Here is a 12,461-nt window from a genome sequence, read left to right as displayed (position 1 = left end):
GTATCATACAGACTTCTTAGGGGAGACTTATGTTTGGCTATTATTGCATATACAAAGATAATAATTGCATTGAGGAAAATAAATCTATATTATAGGCCATAATGTTACTGAGTCAGTCTGCTTGATAGAACCCCCCCCCCATCCTGGCTGTCAGCATTACAGTACCATTCATTTTCTCATTTGCTGTTATGACATTCATAATTCCACTCCTGTTCCTAGCAATAGTTTTTGTCATAAGTATATGCATACAGCATATAATCTGTTTGGTCCTCTGTTGAATGAAATGCATTTCTGTCATTTAAAAAATACTTCACAAATTATCTAACGTTTCAGTATGGACGGGTATAGTTTTGCATTCACCTAAAATCAAGAATCACAAAACAACTTACTGCATCATAGTCATACTGGGCTATCTTCTTTTTTCCCAAAGCACCTGGCATCTAAACATACAGAAACATAAGTTAAATGAATATTAACATGTAGGTACTGAAAGATGAAACATAATATGTTATTTAAAAATTAATAGCTTTTACCATAGCCTCCTGCCCTGCGTCCATTCTTCGAACTCTAATCAAAGTCTTCATTCCAGAATCTTCAGGAAGTTCATCTCCTTCCTGAAAATAAAAAACAATTAAAATGATTCTTTGAATAGCTTATTTGGTGGGTGCTATCTGCTGCAAATTAATTTCTTCTACGTGAAATAAATGCATTATTTTTAACTCAAACAAACAAATGCCCAGGTTGTCAAGTCTACAATATCCACCCATATAGAAAAAGCTTTAAAAGAAAGATCCAAATAATTATGTAATATTTTTGTTTGCAGGTATTGTTGCTTTAAACTTTATTATGAATGTGTGGTATAGTTTACGTATTATAAATTCCCAAGAACACAGGACTGTTTGGACAAAGACAAATTATATGCTCATCTGGTTTCTGTAATGACATTTTTGTTCTGCATTTCGGACCTTCCCTGGCCTGCACTATTCCCAGCACAAGATTACCACATTAAAATTTGAACAGACCTTGATACTCAACTACATTAATGCTATTTAAATATACAACATTAATGTCTCTGAGCATGCACAAGCAATGCATTGCTTGAGCAGGACAGTATGCAGTTGTATAAAACATCTAAATGCACAACCAACAAATATAAAAAACAGTAACATTGTTTGATGAATATTAATGTGCACATCTAAATGTCACTTAATGAATACTAATAATTATATTTAAAGATCATTTGATGACTGTTGCTGAGCTTATCAACATTTACCAGCGTATATATTTGCAGGTATGGTATTTTGTTGCATTGTGAATATTTCCCAAACATAATGCAAGACATTTCTTGTTTGAGTCTGTTTTAGTGCTTGTAGTACCTGTAACAGTGAAATTATTAAAAGCAGCCTTGTCTGAAGCTGCTGCAGTAATTAAGTATACCTATATACACATCTTCCATTAATGTAGCTGTCTTGAAAATAGCCCACTTGAATCAGTGCCTTACCCCAGTCAACACATACATAATAAATGAATGAATGAATGAATGAATGAATAACTAAATATTACTTCTTCTGTCCGATAGAAGCAGCGAGGTGGAGTACATTAGTATATTTGCTATTATTTTCACTTTTTTCACACTCAAACATCAGACATATATACTGGTGGTTATTTTTTTATGGGGATAGAGTAAGGAAAATGAGATTATCTACATCTAACAGCAACAATTTGAACAATGTTGGTGTATTCTACTTGTTCTAAGAGCTTCATACCAATCTGATAGCAGAGTGGTGCACAAAATGTTGCTGTCTTTTGAGGATATGGGTGGAGAAGCATGCTGTATATATGTTTGACAATAGCAATTTGAAATATGACTGTGAGAATTTGTGCCTTCACCTCAATCTAACACCAGAGGGATACACAGAATCTTTTTTTTTTTTTTTTTTTTGCAGGGGCAGAGAGGCAGGTACTGTCACATGAAGTGATGTATGTATCCTCAAAACCCACTTTACTTTGAACTGTTACTTTGTCAGGCACAACTTATTTCTTCCTTGGAAGAAAACATAAGACTGCATTTATTTGCTCGTGTTTTTTGCTCAGGCCATAACTGAATCAAAGCGTTGGAAAAAAGTTCCAAGATGTGCTTCAGAGCATCTACAACCCAATGGCTTCTGAGGGTCTAGTGGCCCCTAGACTCACAGCTTAATTGATGATTTATTTCACATTTAGTACAGTGCCCTCCTGGAAGCCAGCATACTTGAATACACCTATACAGACACATGGAGGGCATGCAGAATCCATACAGAAGCAGTCACAGCCAAGAACTCAACCAAAACTATGCAGCCAATTTTGGACTTCTAAAAACAGAGGTGGCTAACTTCACGACACCAATGCAAATGGAAAATGGGTGCATGACTGAATCATACAACAATGCACGGTATAAGCACATACACAAGTGCATGGAACGGGCCATACCAAACAGAACCACAACACTCTCCTCTAAAAAGTGGAAGCCAATCTGGTGGTTCCCCACCTTAAACAAACTCCACAACAGAAGGAAAAAACTGTTACAGAAAAGGGTGAAGTCCCAAGACTGGAAAAACTCCCTTGTCAGCCTCAGCAAAAAACTGAGATCCATCATCAAATCCTCTAAAGCTAGCTATGAAAACAAAATCACTGCAGATTCTAAAGACGACCACAAGGCATTCTATAGTTATGTCAAGAATCTACATGGCAATACTCAGATCTGCTCTGAGTTACAGCACAATGGCAATACATATACAGAACCAACTGATATTGCCAACATATTGGCTGACAGGTTCAGTGCGAACTTTACCCCCTTATCACTCCCTAAAGGGTCTATCACAATACCTGAGGAATGCCAAGTCCCTATTATCACAGCTACACAGGTAAAAACCACACTGTCCACACCCAAGAATACAGCTTCCATGGGACCTGATAATATCCCTGGCTGTGTTCTATGTGAATTACAAAGTGAACTGGCACCACACCTGAGTACCCTCTTCAATCACAGCCTCATTTCAGGCTTTGTTCCTACCAAATGGCACACTGCTATGGTCATCCCACTCCACAAAGGGGGACCCAATACAGACCCTGGGAACTACCGCTCCATTAGCCTGATAAGTCTGGTATGTAAGGCTATGGAGCACAACATCATGCAGCTAATAAATAAGGACATAGGAAATCTCCAAACTCTAGACTCCATGGAGTTTTGATTTGTGAAGCGTAGATCATGCCTGCTCAACCTGGTTGACTTCTTCGAGTTTGTCACCAGTGCTGTGAATGAGGGCAAGGTAGTTCACACAGCCTACCTAGATCTTGCCAAGGCCTTTGACACCATCCCTCATTCAGGAATTATAGATAGACCCATTAAACTAGGCATAAACCCCTATGTCATAGAACCCATACTGTGAAAGTAGCGGACTCCAAATCTGACTACCGACCAGTTACAAGTGGTGTCCCACAGGGATCAATACTAGGTCCTCTTCTGTTTGGCATCTATTTCTCTGAAGTTCAAGCCAACACAAAGGGACTCTGGATGACCACGTTCACAGATGATTGCAAACTGAGAGCCATTATTGATTCTCCAACTGATGTAGACATTCTACAAAAAGGCCTCACTGACACCAATGACTGGTGCCAGAACCATGGATTTAATCTCAATGCCAAAAAGTCCATTGTCATTCCCATTGGGAAATATTTGGTGCCCATGAACTGCCACATAGGCTGTAGTTCACTAAACACAGAAGGTGTGATAAGAGACCTGGGGACACAGGTTGAGAGCAACCTTTCCTTTGATAACCACATTGCCACTGTAGTCAGAAAGTCCTTCTATGTGGCACATCTCATTACAAAAGGTTTCTCATCCAGGAGGAAAGAGGTCATAATCCCTCTCTACTTATCCCTCATTAGACCAGGTGTATCGCTATTTCCTCCACTGTGGTGTGATCTCAGAGTTGGTATATTTAAGTAGGGGGGTGTGGGGGGCATAGCCCTCCATGTTGTGGGGTATTAGAAATGGTTTGTAGTGCTTGTGTATTTCATGTTTTGTGCTGGAACAGTGATTTTTTTTTCCCAGGGGAAAAAATCACTGTTCTCAGCTTTCGGAGTTTTACGCTTTTGGGGTTTGAAGTTCGATGTTATGGTGTTTGCTGTTTTCATGTTTCGATCATGTGATATAAACCCATTAGACCTATTATAGAATACAATGGCTCAATTGGTATGTATCTCACTAGACAACTACAACAACTGGAAAGGCCACACAAATACTCCACTACGAGGATCTTAGGGCTTAGACACATGCCCTATATGGACAGACTCAAAAAACTCCAGCTATACTCTCTCTCTTATCGCCTACTTAGAGTCGATCTCTGCTTGACCTACAAAACCATGTCTGACCCAGAGCTGCTAGATGTGCTTCACCTAAAGAAATCCCAATCCCTCAATGCTCAATGGACATAAACCTCATTACCACAATAAACAGAACATGCTGGAGGGACAGGTTCCTAACTCAGAGACTTCCCATACTCTGGAACAAACTTCCCATTCATGTCAAGCAGAGCACTTCACTGGCCCACTTTAAGAGAAATTTTGACGAGTGGATGGGCAATAGGAAGTTCACCCCAGGGATTACTTCAGTGGCCTTGCCTGACAGGGGCACTGGGAACTAACTTTGGGCGGCATGATGCCAGGGAATCTTCTTGGGCTAGGCTTATATAGGCTCAAGGGCCATTAGCCTAGTACACACCTATGAACCTAGGAAATGGCAAAATTACTCACTCCCCCACATCATTAATGCTTGGTTACTTTTACACACATCCTGCTCCTGACAGATTTTATTTATTTATTTATTTTATTTTACATTTGTTGACTGGGATAGTCCGACTGGATGCATGTCCATTTTCAGCGGAGTTCTGGGGAGAAAAGCTCCAAGGGTAAGCAGATACAGCATTACATAATACCAGCATTACATATTACAAACAGACTATTTACAGAGATTACATTAGTAAGCAAGTTAAACAAGTTCCACAGGTTACAGTTAATCCTGAGCACAAGTCAGGATTAAATTAAATTACACAGTAAACTGGTTAACTGATTTTTACACATTCTAGAGAGAGTTAGCCAGGCTTGATACATTGTCATAGCCAGTTAAGTGACAAATGTTGTTTTAGTCTAGTTTTAAATTTACCTAAGGTGGAAAGTAAGGTAATATCAGCTGGAAGAGAGTTCCGGGTTCTACTTACAGAGTTTGCAAAGAGAGAATCACCGGCTATGTTATTAATTTTGCTAGTCTGAATTAGTGGTTTGTTAGAGGATCAAAGCGGTCTACGATTGTTATAGGGGGTGATAATATTTTTAAGTGCAGGAGTATTGTCCGGATTATAGAGGATTTTATAGGCCATAATCAGTTGGTTATACTGGATTAGGCTGGGTAGTTCAAGCCACCCAAGCTGATTTAGATTGATGCAATGATGTGTCCTAAAAGGCAGCCCAGTGGCAAACCTGGCAATGTGGTTGTAGCAAATTGAGAGTTTGTTAAGGACAGTCTTGTTTAAATTCGAGAGTAGATGGGATGCATACAGAAGGGTTGAAAGAAGATGAGAGCGAACTATGGCAATTTCAGCTGGAGGGGTTAGGAAGGCTTTTATTCTGTAAAGTGACCCTAGTTTTTTATTGATGGTTTTGATAGTTTGGTTAACATGTAGGTCAAATTTTAGATTATTGTCTATGATGCCACCTAATAGTTTTGTAGATGGGTCAGGCGTGCCATCATTTGATTTTATGGTAAAGGTGAAAGTGGTAGACCTACGTGTTGGTGAAAATAACAGCATTTTAGTTTTTTTTGGATTTAGGATCAGATGATGTTCATAAAGCCAGTTTTCTACTGTATTAAAGGTGGTCTGGGTAGCTGACCATAACTCTACTGGAGATGTGGCTGAGCAAATCAGAGTAGAGTCATCAGCATATTGGATACAGCTGACTTTTGGGATAAAGGTCGTTAATGAAGATGGAGAACAGCAAGGGCCCTAGTATAGAGCCTTGTGGTACTCCAAGGGTGTTAGGTAGAAGGTTAGAGAGTTTGTTCTGCCAGAGGACAGCCTGCTGTCGACCATTCAGGTAGGATTGAAACCATTGGAGGGCTCCAGTATCTAGACAGAATGTTTGCAGGGTGTGGATTAAAAGTTGGTGATCAACCATATTGAATGCCTTGGAAAGATCCAAAAAGAGGGCTGAGGATATATAATTATTGTTGCGATTATGGTTTATGGTGTTAGTAAAGGCTAGGAGGGCTGAAGTAGTGCTGTGATGAGGACGGAAGCCATGCTGAGTGTCTGCCATAAGGTGATTCTGGATTAGGTGGTGCATGAGTTGTCTATGAATACATTTTTCCATAATCTTTGCAAGTGGAGAGAGTATAGCTATTGGCCTATAATTGGAGAATTCAGTAGAGCTGCCTCCTTTGTGAAGTGGGATTACATAGGATATTTTCCAGATGGTGGGAATTTTAGCTTCTACTATGGTTCGATTGATTAGTATTGAGACAGGGTAAGCAATAGCATCAGCTGATTTTTGTAGGTACTCGGCAGGGAGTTGATCAGCTGAAAGTGTAGTGGGTTTTAATTTTTTGATCAAGGTACGGATAAGTGAAGTGGTGACTGGTTGGAAGCTGAACGCGAGTAGGTTTCTAGGGGTGCTACTTTCAGGACCAGGGGAGCTAGGAGGTAGTTGGCTAGCTAGGGCTTGAATTGTCTCAGTAAAGAATTGGTTAAAACTATCAGAAACATCTTTAGGGGGTTTATCAACAGTAGCAGCAGTGATCACAAAATATAGCCTCTTATCATGTGCAGTGCTATTGGTTTCTCATGGAAAGTGAAAGAAATGGCTAATGTTTTACTCTTAAATATACTGCAACCCCACACGTATCCACACATGCAAACATGCAAAAGCATTAGCTGCTTTTACACTGATTTTAGCAAATATATTGTTTGTGACTACTCTTGTCACAACAGATCAGTGACTACCCTTTAACAGTGATCAAAGACCAGGAGTAAGTCACTTGTTTCTATAGATGGCCTCTGTATCCATCAGTTATAACCATGTTACTGTGTACACCTCAGACATTAGATTCTAGTAAAAATAAATAACTGTCACAATAAAAATGTAATTAATCTTACACACAAATGCACACTACTCTTGTAAAACCAGACAAGTAACTGTTTAAACTGAGAAAATGACAAGGGGCTCAGTTACTTTCATCTGCAGACAGCTCTTAGCACTACACAGTGGTTATAGCCACTTCTGTGTACAATTTCTGTCTTAAAAAATGATAGCCAAGCAATAATTTCAACCTTGCACCAAACATTGAAATATTCCAAGTCACATCACACAAATCATAGGAATCCTGAAAAGCAAGGTTAGTAATTTTCCATCAGATACTTCCAGCAATTCTAGCTAACTTGACTGATGTCCCGCTCTTCTAAAAATGTTCTCTCACAATCAGGAAGAAAGACAAGATATTTGGAAACAAAGGCCTACAATCTGGGACAAATGTTAAATATTACTCTTACATATTTGGAGGGTAGATAGAATAAACAGCTTTGAATAGCATTCATAGAAACCCAAATGTATTTAGTGACAGCAACTACCTATGATTGACCAGACAAACACACATTTTATGATGATCAGATACCACATACCACAGTATAGAACTCTTAAGAACAAAATGCTGATAGAACCAACCCTCTTTTTGATAAAGTTCTGTAGAGATGTAGAATGAAAATGCTAAACTTTTAGAGTTAAAATAGTTTCCTATAAAGGTTTGTTCTATAGACAAATATGACGAACAAATGAAACATGTGATGCAGTCTCTCTCAAATTCATAGCTTTCAACTTAATAATGGAGGGGGATAAAAGCCCAAAATTCAGGGAAAATGTATTACCATAATTCACCCAAATCAACATTTTTCGAACAGTAATGAGTATAAAACTCTAATGTTAAACATTATTGACTGACTGTAATCCTTACTGGTTTTCCAAAAGAGACAGGTGAGAACTATGAAGCAATAGCAGTGATATTCAACAAAATCAGAGACAGTTTCTAGGATGAAATTAGGAACTGCCAGCAGGTATTCAAAATGTCCTTTAGATGGACCCACTATTCAATACATGTGGTTGCCTCCCAGTATCAAAAAAAAAAAAAAAAAAAAAAAAAACTTGCCTTATACTTCACAGTCATTACCCACTTCTTCTATTTCAAAATCCATGGACTTTCTGCTCCTTGTCATGTTAGAGCAAACAGTGAATGCTACACAAATTGATTGGTCAGGTGGCCTGCTATTTATGTAGATTTCTATTCCTTGCTGTTTACAACAGGAATAGAAAACTGGAAGCTTACCAGTTGGACCTCAGTTGGCCAGGGATCCTTTTCTACCTTTTATTTATTTATTTACTTACTTACTTTATTTATTTTATAAAGATAAAGGTGATTCTCTTTACTTAGAAAATAAACAAACAACAAATAAACAAACTAACCAACTAACTAACTAACTAACTAACTAAATAAGTAAAGGGCAAAAAAGCACCCTGGACAAATAGTCTCCGAGATGGCTGCCTAGTTCCCCAGAATTTATGGATGATTATCAAATATAAGTGACTTTATAACCAATGTACATCTCCTACATAATCTGTAAAGTGTCTTGTCTAATGACTTGAGAAATGTATTGACAAATGTCTCTCAAATACCATATTTTACTTCAACTTCTACTATAGTCAATTTGTATTATATCCTTCTTGTTAAGTTTCCCTGCAGGCTTCCACTCAAAATGGTCATTGACTCAGTTGCACCATCATGGATATCTTAGGAAATAAATAAATGAACGTCATTGAAATTTTGTGATATTGTCTTAATTCTGCAAAGAAAATGAAAGACTATATTTTATTAAAGATAGTTTAAAGTGCCCTGATGTTGATGTTCGAGCAAAAAGATATAGAGTCTAGTATAGTTTCATGCTCTTATTTTTTATTACTTATTTATTTTTTTTACTGTATGGAGATACAGAGGCAGAAAATGGTACAAACCACTTTTGAAGGATCTAGTGGAGAACATGATAGTCTATCAAGTTTTAACGTGGTTGTAAATCTCTGAGAAGTTACAAATTTCATAGATAATAGGCTGTATTCATAGTGACTATACATAAGCACACTGGGTATTTGTATGGACTCTCCTAAGTGCAGCTAAGGCCTGAATCAGAGACTGTAGCTGCTCCTAGGCACAGCTGTTTGAACCAGTTTGAGAAAGTCTTATGCAAATTATGTAATAATGAACTGCAAATGTAAAATCTGTGAAAAATCTATGACTATATTATGCAAAGAAGGATCACTTCCTGACTTTGTGTGATTCCTAGTCCCTTTTTGATCACAAATACCCCATGTGCATAAGGTTCATGTAAAGTGAAGTCAAATCTTTTCTATTCACTTTACAATCCATGAAGGTGCTTGCATTTGCCACCATTTTAGCCGACTGTCATTCTGAGGTGCTCACCTCAGTGGAGCCAAAACTATGTGCACCCAGAGAAACCTGCTGGCAGTGAAGACATAGATATAGGTCAAGACTAACCCATCTGAATTTTGCTAATCAGGAAATCCTGAACACATTTAGAGGGACATGGACATAGCATGGACTTTGGTGACTTTGTATATCTCATAGATATGGACTGGGGAAATGTGTGGTTTTTCCATATGTGTGGATACCATGGTATGTATAGTCCTCACTATGCTTGCCATAGGGACCTTCCAGAGATAAAATGGGGACACACTGGGTGTCTCACAGGATTCTTCCTCAGGGATACTTAAGTAGTTCCTCGACATACTCTTAGCACATGTGGCTCAGTATATCTTTTTCCCAGTGTCAACTTTCCTTGTGATGCAGTATAATGCATGCTTTAATGACACACTTTCCTGAGGTGCTTGGTGAGATAGATTGCATCCATGTTGTTATTAATCGGGTCATATATGAGCCACAGAGGGACAGCACCGAGGACAGGAAGTGCTACCATTCTATCAATTGCCAGGTACTACATGATGCATGGAGGTACAACTGGGTAATTTACAGACTCATCAGTCTTACAAGCTTCATCTGTAAAGTCATGAAACATATTATTACTGACCTCCTAAGCTCTGATATCAAGAATCTTGATAGAGTTGACCCCACAACAGTTTGGTTTTGTGAAGGGTAGCTCCTATCTATTTGATCTGGTACATTTTTTCAAAAAGGTTTCAAAGACTGTGGATGGTAGCCATTGAGTGCATGTTGTGTATCTTGACTTAACTAAGGCTTTTGATACCATTACCCATGCTGAAATCATATAAAAGCTAAATGCTTTAAAAATCAATGCATAAAACTGACTGAAAGATAGAACCCACAGAGTGAAAGTTGCAGACACTAAAGTATGAAAACCCAGACCTCTGACTAACAAAGCTTAAAGACAATTCCAAATTGAGGGTTATGGTTAAGGTGCTCTGTAACCCCCCCCCCCACCCCGGCACACCAGAATGTACTCACCCTGGTAAACTCCTGGTGTACTGAAAATGGGTTCAAACTAAATGCTAAAAATGTAGTATCATCACATTTGGTAGACAACCCTTCCTCTCATTATATTGTCTAGAAAACACACTTCTGCAAAATAAAAATGTAGTTAGGGACCAAGGTACTTGAGCTGATAGTTCTTTCGCTTTCCACCATCAGATAACAACAATTCTCAGGAATTCCTTTTATTTAGTCCAACTAATTGCCAAAGGAACACTCTTACGGTTGAAAGAAGTAATAACTCCTTTATACTCAGCATTGATCAGGCCAGTTATTAAGTGCAATGCCCACTTTGGGCTGTATCTCGCTAAACATATCAAACTGTTTGAAAGACCCCAAAGTTTTCTACCTAAAACATCACAAGCCTAAAGTCCCTGAGATACTAAGAGAGGCTGTAAGGTCTACGCCTTTATTCAATGTCTTATACATTTCTGAGGGGAGATCTATGTCTCACTTACCACTCTATTAAAGACCCAGGACCTCCTTTTTGTCCACAAGTCAAATGTCTCCATCAATATTAGAAGTAGGGACTTAAATCTTCACTAACAGACCAAAACACAATGGAAGGATAGATTTATAGCCCAGTCCCACACAAAAGTCTTGAAAAAACTTCTCCTGCATGTTATGCAATGTGATTTATTGTCTTCCTTTAAATACAAACTAGATAACTGGAAGGGTATTCACACATTTACTCCAGGATTGACAGATATGGCCATCCTGGAGGAAAGAGGTGTTCCTTGAAGGCTGGTACCAGCAAGGCTAAAATGGTCCAGAGACTCATTGGCTTTGGTATATCTGTGAATATATAATCTATGAACATGTTGGCCCAGCACTCTGTCAGTGCACACAAACCCCAATACAATCTATTAATACTGTTAATTGTTGTTATCTGATGGTGGAAAGCGAAAGAACTATCAGCTCAAGTACCTTGGTCCCTAGCTACATTTTTATTTTGCAGAAGTGTGTTTTCTAGACAATATAATGAGAGGAAGGGTTGTCTACCAAATGTGATGATACTACATTTTTAGCATTTGACACATAAGTTCACTGTACCACCTCTTCCTGCTTAGTAGGAGTCTTTATGGTCACCTAGTGGGTAAGTACAATCTATTAATACTGTTTCTAACCTTGGTCATTTCTGTATTTGTAGGGTGGTATTTTAAGTACTGAGTGATCACCCCCCTTTTGTTATTTGTTCTTTCCTTCTTTTGTTTTTCAGGTTATGCATGCTACCACTTAAACCCTGGCTAATGAAACCAGTTCATAACCCTCAGGGAGCTGCTGAGGAGGACTTTAACACTGACCTGTCCCAGACATGAATGGTCAATGAGTAAGTGTTTAACCTGCTCAAAGTTTGCTTCAATTGCCTAGAAAAGTCTGAGAGCGTCCTTAGTTTGACCCTTCTACTACATGCAGGATGTTTCCCACTTACTGCATTCTTCACAGTATGGTCATGCTTTAGTCTGGTGTGGCCCAGTCACAGTCACTTACTGACAGTGGTAGTGCAGCTCGCTGTACTGTTACTGATGGTGGCAGTGCAGCTGTCTGTACTGTTACTGATGGTGGCAGTGCAGCTCTCTGTACTGTTACTGATGGTAGCAGTTTAGCTGTCTGTACTGTTACTGATGGTGGCAGTGCAGCTCTCTGTACTGTTACTGATGGTGGCAGTGCAGCTGTCTATATTGTCACTGACAGTGGCAGTGCAACTCTCTGTACTGATACTGACGGTGGCAGTGCAGCTGTCTGTACTGTTACTGATGGTGGCAGTGCAGCTCTCTGTACTGTTACTGATGGTGGCAGTGCAGCTGTCTGTACTATTACTGATGGTGGCAATGCAGATCTCTGTACTGTTACTGACAGT

The 12,461-nt window shown here is 38.9% G+C and overlaps 1 protein-coding gene across 1 annotated transcript in view; it reads right to left on the bottom strand.

The window, feature by feature from the left end:
• Positions 1–12,461, bottom strand: part of LOC122815075 — a 3,014,144-nt gene that overhangs the window by 1,551,285 nt on the left and 1,450,398 nt on the right. The window contains exons 75-76 of the mRNA XM_044087319.1: positions 534–614; positions 390–440 (exon numbers count right to left, since the gene is read on the bottom strand). Coding sequence (XP_043943254.1) covers positions 390–440; positions 534–614 — 132 coding nt within the window. The remainder of the gene's footprint in view (positions 1–389; positions 441–533; positions 615–12,461) is intronic.

The sequence above is a fragment of the Protopterus annectens genome, chromosome 11.part0 (genome assembly GCF_019279795.1).
Source record: "Protopterus annectens isolate FY-2018-M chromosome 11.part0, PAN1.0, whole genome shotgun sequence".
Taxonomy (NCBI): domain Eukaryota; kingdom Metazoa; phylum Chordata; order Ceratodontiformes; family Protopteridae; genus Protopterus; species Protopterus annectens.
The sequence above is the reverse complement of the archived record's forward strand: the minus strand, read 5'-3'. Positions and strand labels throughout refer to the sequence as shown.